Here is a 9,618-nt window from a genome sequence, read left to right as displayed (position 1 = left end):
AAACACATGAAGTGCTTTGGGTTCATTTCGCATACGCTACAACCGTTTGCAACATCCACATAAAACATCCACCACTTGGCCTACACTCAAGGGAGAAACAACTATCCTAGCCAGCAACGCGGGCCATGGAATTCGCAACTGTGGAAGACCAGACACAACCGATTACGCATGCCGTGCAGTTCATGGGCACTTTACATGTCTGGACAACACGGCACCAAAAACCGGTCTAGCCATGTACACGCATATCGCCCGACCGTCACCACCGCCCAAGTCATTATACTGTCATGCTTGGCCATATGCTTCGAAACGTCCTCGGCCGGTGACAACGGCCACGGAATCTGTAAGAACCGAAGCAGGATAACCACCTCCTGCTCTCAAAACAGCTCACCTTCGTTTCCTTGGACGTCAGTCAAAACTTGGATCAGAAGCGCCCTAGCCTGTATCGCTGTATGACGACCTTTTGCAATCTTTCAGTCCCAAACTCAAGCCCCTGTTCCGTGTGGCAAGGAATCCAGATGCGCTATTGGTTTGCAACAACCATGAATGCGGCAAGCCAGGTATGACAGCTACTGCATACAGTAAACTGATCGACGCACTCGCTATATTCACAGTGGAAGCAGTAGTGCACTCGCACTCATTAGCCAAACCCTGAAGACGTGTACGGAGTATGTCTATGTAACACTTAATCCAAGCGTACTCGAACAACAGATAGCTCCAGACACAGTTGTGCATTGACGTCGGCAACAGGAACCACATAAAACAAGGTCATGGGCGAGGGGACGTGAGATTCTAGAGTTGATGCTCTGCCCATGACCTTTAATTCATACTGATCCCTACATGCGGATCTTGTGAGGCAGGTAAACAGGGCAACGTGAAACTAGTGGCTCCGTTCTGCAGGCTTGTGTGTACTTGCGCAGGCAGTCTTACTTCTAGTCTACGCCTCCTGCTGGCAAAACTGTTGAAAACAGCCCATACTACTACTCCGACTAGAACAGACATCCAGTTTTCCTTTAGAATAGCTAGGCTGCGAGTTTTCCACCATTCTTGCTGTTCCGAACTTTGCTGTGCATGCTGTTCGGAATCCTGCTGCGCTGCAGCATCCACCTGATCTAGTTCAGCGATGCCATCACTCCAACTGGCAGCATTTTCATTGGAAGCTGAGGTGAGCACAGTCAATAGTGCCAGTGAAAGTAGAGCCACGATTTTTTCCATCTTCAGCAGTTAGCGGGGAATGCTGCTGTACCCGCCGGCAAAAATCCTTGCCCGGCAGTGAGCTACACTATCTCAAAAATCACTGGCGGAAAGTCTACAATATTGCGTAACTTTGGCTTTTGTGTTAGGACGAAATTAATGAAAATATTGGTTAGAACAACCCTCCAGCATGCTCCGTTCTACATGTGATTCAGCGGTCACGAGGTGATCGGTCCCTAAGCCTGGAACATCAAGGCTGCCTGATGGATGGTTGTGGCCGTGCCTGTTCTGATCAAGGTTCAGTTAGTTTCCCCTGATATTACAAACTTATTAGTAGTGCATCTTTTTGAACGCGAAGAAATTCTCAACGAAGGGAGGCCCGCTCGCCTCTTGGCACAGAGTGCAGTGAAAGGCCCACCAACTACTAGATGAACAGACCACCTACCTCCGTATGTTGATGGCCGGCAAAAGCGAAGATATTCTCCATGGAACGTTTTTTCTGCAATAACATTTTCGCTTGGATTGGATGCAGGAATTGTGCTTGCTTGACATCGACGCGGCTCGCATTTGTTGTGGGTCACCGCCTCTTGCACATTCGATAGTGAGCAGGATTTGGGGGGGTGACCCACAACTGGGAGCGTCCTCGCGGTTCGCTCACTTTCTGCAGCCCATCCACACGAAGGTGTTATTAAAACAAAAACGTTTCATGAAGGATACATTTGCCGTGGCCGACCATCACCATACTGAGGTCGGCACCGGGACACTCGAGGACTTATTTGCATATCTACAGCTTCAGTGTCGTTTCCAGCAGGCGTCAGAACTATTGCCACTTTCATTTTCGTTACTATAAGGGAGGCTATACGATGATAACTCTATCCTAGCACGGGTACTTCTTTGCCACATTCGCAGGACGACGAAATCCCGACCGCAGCAACGGCGTTTCACATGGCCAGAAGTAACAAATGCGATCATAGCAGGGAAAGTTACGTTGTGGCCGGGGTAGGGAGAGGTTAGCGATAACGCCAGCATCAGCGCGAAAAGAATGACTCTGGCGCCCTGACTCTGAGGGGCCTTATTGTTGTTACACGAGCTGTCTTTCAGGCATAGATGACATGAAGCCTAAAACGTGAGAAATCGAGTGAGGATAAGCACAATTATTCGTGGCTAGTTCGTGTGATCTCCAGTTTGACGACAAACAGGGATTATGGTCGATTTTCAAGTTCCTCTCCCCTCTTGTACACGAAGTAATTCATGCAGTGCTTGTATTGCGTTTCTTCGCCGGCAACTTCAAAACCAAACTCTTCCCTGCATGTACCTTCAATGGTCAAGTATGGCAATGTATTATTTGCTTCCTTAGGATCCGAAGTGGCTGCTGGTCGACGGGAAACAATGCTGCCGGATATGCGGAGTTCTATTCGAAGCACAGGGTGGGTGTGTTTTTGTGCACACACACCCTATGCTTCGTATATAACTACAAATATCCGGCAGCAAGTATTTTCTATACTTTCCCATTTTTTGAGTAGAGAAAACTCTCGTCGACTGGACACTGGCGTCGGAATATTATTGTGAATGCAGATCTACACGGCATAAGCAGGCGAAGCCACTCATCGCTGGCAGTGCCTGCGGGCATTTGCATGTTTCCGTAGTGATGCCTCACAGGCATTTTCTGATGTGAACTCTATAATCTCCGTACTTGCGTGCAAGAATGGCGTGGCCTGCGCATTGATTTGCTTTTATTTAACCGTCCCTCACTGGTGCCGAATTGTGCTTCTCATGATGTTGTGATGAATAGTTCTCCTTCCTGGCTTCTCTAGCACCGCCTTGCCAGTGGTGACGTTTCTCCGGAGACAGCAGTGGGCAAACGGGTTTGAGCTTTGCTTATTTAGGGGTGAATTCACTGTCAGTAGTTAGGGAGGTCGGGGTCCAACCTCCACGGACCTTATAAATTTGAGTAAGCTTCACGTTTTCGTGTCAGCCTCTAAGTGCATCTGCATAAATCGATTGAGGTTAGAGGAGTTGAAGATCATGAGCCATTACACAGGCGTGATAGTCGGCAGAACGCACTTCACGCTGCGGCAGCGGTGTGTGTTTGCGGTGTGTTTGTACGTTACGAACGTTCACGTGGAAACAAACTGGGAAGATACGCACAGGTGCAGTGGCTGGTGGGGTATCTCCATATCTTCATTAATGGGCAATTCTTCTCCAAAGGTTGTCGGCTCTGTGGACGATGCCACCAGCTCGTGTCATGCATCTAAGCATGTTGCTGCTTCGGTCAAACTCCGTCATGTTGGATTGCGTAATTCTCTGTCTCCGCCCGCCGGATTGTATTAGCCTGTGCCTCTGAAAAACACACAAATCACATGAGCATATGCGAGACGACTGCCACTTAAATCGAGCTGCATAGCCCTTGCGTATACGAAATCGCTCCATTTGCAGCGCATTCCAAGTGGGCAGGGAACTCACTCACTGTACACGGGACGAAGAAACTACAACAGGACTCAGCACGACACAACAGAAGCAAATGATAAGCCAGGAACTACCCGAGCCAGATCAGCGCGTCGACGGGAATGCAGCATAAACGCAGAGTAAAGCACACGCAGCACGACCCGTATGTCTGTTCCGCAGTCGTTTTGTCAAAGGGGAAACGAAGGCCGGAGAGGATAAGATAGTTCTGAGCCTCCGGAGGTTCCTAGTTGTTAAGTATCAACTTCCTGGTTAGATATCGAGCAATATTAAGACATACTATGGTGCATTAATTGAGCGGTAGCCGAACGCAATTGCAAAGCCACTTCGCACCACCTTGTTGTCCACTCAGGGTCGTACGGCATCGCAAAGGGATGACCAGCGGTACCGATAGCAACATGCTTTGCTACGATTCGCACAGCTTCCACGGCAGAGGTAGGGTGTGCGCCTTCTTCTCGTTTTGCTATAACACTTGCGATAATCCGCAGCAATGTAACTTCCTAAGCTGCTGTACCATACTGCACACTGCAACCAGAAGGGTATGCCCGCTCGACCACGCTCTGCCTACCCGTGAACACAGGAGCCACGCATAAGTATACATCTATATGAACAGACATCCTCGTCTGAGGGATAACAGCACAGAAAGACCAAAGCCCCGTGCAGTTATCTATTCAAAATCGCTATTATCCAGCTTTAGGCATGCATGCATGCATAGAGTATGCGTAGCCTGTGGCGGTTTTGGCTGCTCCCAGTCAAACAACATCCATTCATGCAGCTCGCATGCATGCATAGATGCAGGCATAGATGCATGCATTTATCTATTGAAGCATGCATGCATGCATGCGTGCATGCATGCGTCTATTATTTGTGGCTGACTAAGTTAGCCGTAGTGTTATAGTAAGCTTCTGCTTGTTTGGGTGTAACAAGAAGAAAAGGATAACCGTCACCATTAAGAAATAAACACTCATTGAGTGTTTTGCTGGTGATGATCGTAGGTCTATAAACCTCCTCTGCATCGCCTATAATCTCTGTTGCTGCTGAGGGTTTTTCTTCCTCATTTCCTGTCATGTTGTATGTCCTTGCTCTACAACTTGCTTTTGCCGCTGCTTCTGCTGCTGCTGCTTCGGCTGCTGCTTCTGCTGCTGCCTCCTTGTCCCTTGATTCAATGTGCGCTGCTGCTGCACTTATGTCCTCCACAGCTATTGCAATGTGCAGGAAACCCGGGTGTACAGATACCTACACAGCAGCAGCAGTAACAGTAACGGCAGGAGGAGCAGCAGCAGCAACAGGAGCAACAGTGCAGTTTCCCTCCACGTATCGTCTAAAAACTATAATTAAACAACTCATACAATATCAAAGCAGACAGGCAAAGGAGCCAGACAGACAAAGGAGACACGAAAAGCCAGACACTAAAAGGAGACACTAAATAAAAGGAGACACTAGATAAAAGGAGACACTAAATAAAAAGAGAAACTAGATGAGACAGTACGTTTGCTTACTTTATCTTCGTCATATGCATAAGCAACTTGTATTTGTGGTAATATTCTTTCTGCTGCTTCTGTTTTAAATACTTCTGCTGCTGCTGCTGCAGGGTTAGCAGCAGCAGGACCTTCCCATTCAGTAGGTATAGCGGTGTTGCCTACAGAGATATCTCCACCTCCTGCTTCTGCTTCTGCTTCTGCAGTAGCAGCAGCGGCAGCGGTTGTTGCTGCTGCTGCTGTTGCACCCTCCTTGGCTGCTGCTCGTGCATGCAGTGCTGCTGCTTCGCATGCATACGTGCGGCTTGTTGCAGCAAAACGAGTCCAGGGGAATATTCGCTCTAGCAAGTGACTCTTATAACGGAGCAGCTGCAGCAGCAACGGCAGCATACAACAGCACACAGCAGCAAAACCCTAAGCCCTCTTCATATACAGTAGCAGCTGAGGCACCTACACAGCAGTATACGTGCTGCAGTTAAATATACGTTTGTTCCCTCTCTCTTGAGCTGCAGAAGCTGCTGCTGTCTCCCCTGCTGCTGCTGCTGCTGCTGTCTTTTGCTGCTGCGTACCTTCATCTGAAGCAAAGTCCCAAAGAAGCGATCAGCAGCAAGTTGCGACTCCGTGTACAGCCGAACCTGCGCAGACACGCAGCAGCAGCAGCAACAGGTGTAGCACCAGCAGTACCTGTAGAACCTGCAACACCAGCTGCAGCAGCATGTGCAGCAACAGCATCAGGAAAGTGCAAGTAAGAAAGTGATTTACCTTTTGCAATCGAGGAGACAAAGGCCCTTTGTGCTGCAGTGCAGCACCTGCTGCTGCTTTCTCTCTTTCCCGCTGCTGCTGCTGCTGCTGCTCTTCTAGAGCATCAATGATTTTCTGCTTCGCATTGCATTCATCCAATTGCTTTTGTAGTTTTTCTTTTTCTTCTTGTAGTCTTTCAATCTCCTGCTGTTGCTGCTGTTGCGTCTGTTGCTCCCGCTGCTCCTGCTGCTGGTCCTGCAGCGCTCCGTCGTGGCCTTGCTCCTGGTCTTGTTCCTGCTGTTGCTGCTGATGCTGCTGTTGCTGCTGTTCTTGCTGCTGTGGTTGCTGTTGCTCCTCCTGTTGCTGCTTTTGTTTCAGTTGTTCGTCGATATCTCGTATCTGCTGCTGCAGCTGCTGCTTTTCCTGCTGCAGCATAATATCCGCTTCTTGTTCAACCATATAGGTTTGCCATGTATTAAGTGCTGCTTCTTGTTTCCTTGCACTCGCATTTAAATACATGTTGCTGCTGCTGCTGCTGCGAGTCAGCTGCTGCACCTCTACACCATTGCCGTCAGGGTCTAATAAGAAACAACTCTGACCCCACAGCTCTTGACGCGCCTACACACAAACCCTAAACCCTAAACAATGAACAATAAACCCTAAACCCTAAACAATAAATCCAAAACCCTAAACAATAAACAATAAACAATACACCCCAGGCCCTGAACCCTAAAACATAAACCCTCAACAAAATAAACCCTCAACATAATAAACCTTTTGGTGTTTGTATGCCTGCAAGCAAAGGAAGTTCTACATTCTGTCATCGCTTCCTGCATAAGGTTAAGGGCATATAAAGGTTTACTAGGGTTTATTAGTGTTGGATACTTAGGGTTTAGGGTTTAAAAGGGTTTATAAAGGTTTACATCTTGATCAGGGACCATAGAGGGTAATTGTCTTCTCTTAGCAGGGCAGTGCAGCAGCAAACCGCCAGTTTGCTGCACCCGCCGCTGCTGTAGATGCTGCAGCGACGGCAGCAAGAAGGAGAAGCCAAAGAAGCCATGGTATCCTCTATCATGCCTTCCTCTTCTTTTCTCATATGTACGCATGCGGGAGAGACTAGGCAGCAATGTGCTGCTGCTGCTGGTGATTCTGTTGCTGCTGCTGCTGCCAGTTTTGCGCTGCAGCAGCGCCTGCTCCTCATGTAGCCTAAATGCCTCTACAGCAGCCATGAGACTTTTCTCTTCTGCCTTAATTGCTGCACTTGTTGCTTCTTCTTTTTCTTTTTGCTGCTGCGCCCATTTGCTGCTGTATACTAACTCCAATTTAAACCCCCAACAGTTTCCTGCTGCTGCGATTGCTGCTCCTCCTGCTCCTTCTCCTCCTTCTTCCGCTGCTGGAGGGGCGTATGCAAGCAGCACAACCTCCTCTACAGGGATTGTCTCTTTGCTTCTAAGGAGAATATTTCCTTTTATTGGCTCCCATAGGAAGGGGGCATCTTCTTGTAGCCCTTTATCTGCTGCCGCTGCTGCTGCTGTTGGTGTTGTTGCTGGTGCATCTGGTGCATCTGCTGCATCTGTTGATGCAGGCTTCCATCGCCCCACAACCTGCATGCCTAGCAGTTCTGTATAAAACTTTACCATTGCATGCAAATTTAATGTTAATAAACGCACATGCAGCAAACGAGAGGAACCTAGGGGTTCTCGTGGCACTGCTGCTGCCTCTGCTTCTACTGCTGCTACTGCTGCTTCTGCTGCTGCTGCGGCGGCTTCTGCTGCTTGTGCTTTTACTGCTTCTGCTGCTGCTGCTGCAGCCTTTTCTGCTTCTGCTTGTGATGCTTCTGCTGCTCCTTCTGGTGGTGGTGGTTGTTCTACTGGTGCTGCTGCTGCTTCTGTTGCTTCTGCTGGTTCTGCTGGTGCTTCTGCTGGTTCTGCTGGTGCTTCTGCTGCTGGTGCTGCAAAAGAACTGGTTCTCCATCTTCTACTACGCAACTCAGATATTACACCGCTCCTGCAAGATCCCGCCACAGTAGCAGGAGCAGCAGCACGCGCTGCTGCTCCTGTTGCCGCAGCAGCATTGCTGCTGCACGGTTGTAGAGCTGAGTGGAGTTGTGTAGTTGGAAGGAAGAATGCCTCAGATGTGCAGCAAATGCATGCAAACCATATCAATGCTGCTGCTGCCGTTGCTGCGCCGCGGAGCAGCAGCAGTCGCGGCAGAAGCAAGGGAATGGGTCCCCGAGGGCGACTCCAGCAGCAGCAGCAGCGCATGGTACAAACACAGGGCAGCAGCTACGGGCCCTCTGGAAGGGCGGGCCCCCCCCCCCATAAAACGCAGTGCCCCTCACCAGCGGATCTCCTGCTGCTGCTGCAGCAGAAGCCGCTGCTGCTGGTGCTGCAGCGCCAGCTCAAGCAGCTGGTGCTGCAGCGAACGGGGCAAAGACCAGCTGCTGCCTTCCGCCGGCTGCTGCTGCTGCAAGTTGCCCGTACAACCGCGATGCTGCGATATAGTGTATAAAAAAAGATACTTCTTTTGTACTATTTATAATAATTCCTTTTTGTTTAATTATTATAATATTATTTATTTATTTAATATTCTTTCTCTCTTCAGCTGCTGCCCCTGCAAACGTCGGGGGGCCCCCCATGGTACAGAAGAACAGAGGTACCTTTTCCGGGAGGGGGGCCCCTGGAGGGCCCCAAAGACAAGGTCTCTATGGTGTTCGGCTCCTGTAAGGAGCTGAATTTGTGTTTACTTACTTTTTGTTTCTTTTATTTATCTTTTATTTGAAGGTTTACAATTTATTTATTTGCTGCATTTCAAGTAGCAGCAGCAGCAGCAGCATCAGCAGCAGCATACGTTGATTGTTAGAGGGTTTGCTGCAGCATAAATGGCTTTGTTTAAATGTGCATCTTTAGGTGTATGCAGGGATAAATATATCTTGTGGTGGTAGCACCAGCAGCAGCAGCAGCAGGATTGGGGTGTATGTACAGCATGCAAGGCAAAAGAAGATTTAAATCTATTATTATTATTATTTTTTCCCTTACACAACTTTCTTTGTCTCTCTGCTTCTTGAGGGCCCCTTGGGTGGCCCCCTGGTGCAACAGTCGCCTCCCACCTTCCCCTGCTGCTACAGCATCAGCAGCAGCTGCTGCTAGGAAGGCTGTTATCTGCCTCTTTTCCCTTAATCCTCAAGGACAATCTGCTGCAGCAGCAGAAGAATATCTGCGGCTTCGGAATACTTTTTGTAATCTTGCAGATTTTAAAGACGGGCAAGAAGTGCTGCAGCAGCAAGAGCAGCAGGAACTGCAGCAGCAGCGAGAAGCAGCAGCGGCTGCTGCTGAATATAAAAGGGTTCGTTATATCTAGGGTTTACGATTTAGGGTCTCCTTTCCTTGTCTCCTTCTCTCTCCCCTATCTCTCTCACTTCTTCCTAATTGAATTACCAGTTGCTGCTGCATTTGCTTCTGGTGCTGCTGCTGCTGTATCCTTAATTGTCCCTTTTGTTTCCTTTTATGCAGATAAAACATAAAAGACAACAAGCACATAAACAATCAAGAAAAAAGGAAATTTATCTAAGTGCACGGTAACCTACACAGACGCCCTTAGCTGCAGCAGCAGCAGCAGCAGTAGCAGCAGCTGCTGCTGCTGATGATGATGATGATGCTGGAGGTGTTGCAAAGACAGGCTGCTGCAGCATTTGTACAACAGCTGCTGCTGCTGCTGCTGCTGCTGTGTGTATTTGCTGTAGCAT

The 9,618-nt window shown here is 48.9% G+C and overlaps 1 protein-coding gene across 1 annotated transcript; it reads right to left on the bottom strand.

The window, feature by feature from the left end:
* Positions 1-3,463: 3,463 nt before the first annotated feature.
* EMWEY_00048060 (glyoxalase, putative) lies at positions 3,464-9,618 on the bottom strand (the record flags this gene model as incomplete). The annotated part of the gene is made up of 8 exons (XM_013479333.1): positions 3,464-3,531; positions 4,602-4,890; positions 5,154-5,501; positions 5,702-5,767; positions 5,895-6,491; positions 6,797-7,880; positions 8,215-8,366; positions 9,460-9,618. 8 exons carry the CDS (start codon positions 9,616-9,618, stop codon positions 3,464-3,466), a joined length of 2,763 nt encoding a protein of 920 aa, XP_013334787.1.

The sequence above is a fragment of the Eimeria maxima genome, genomic scaffold, assembly GCF_000499605.1.
Source record: "Eimeria maxima Weybridge genomic scaffold, Emw_scaff1064, whole genome shotgun sequence".
NCBI lineage: Eukaryota > Apicomplexa > Conoidasida > Eucoccidiorida > Eimeriidae > Eimeria > Eimeria maxima.
Note: the sequence above shows the minus strand (reverse complement) of the source record. Positions and strands in the feature narration are given on the sequence as shown.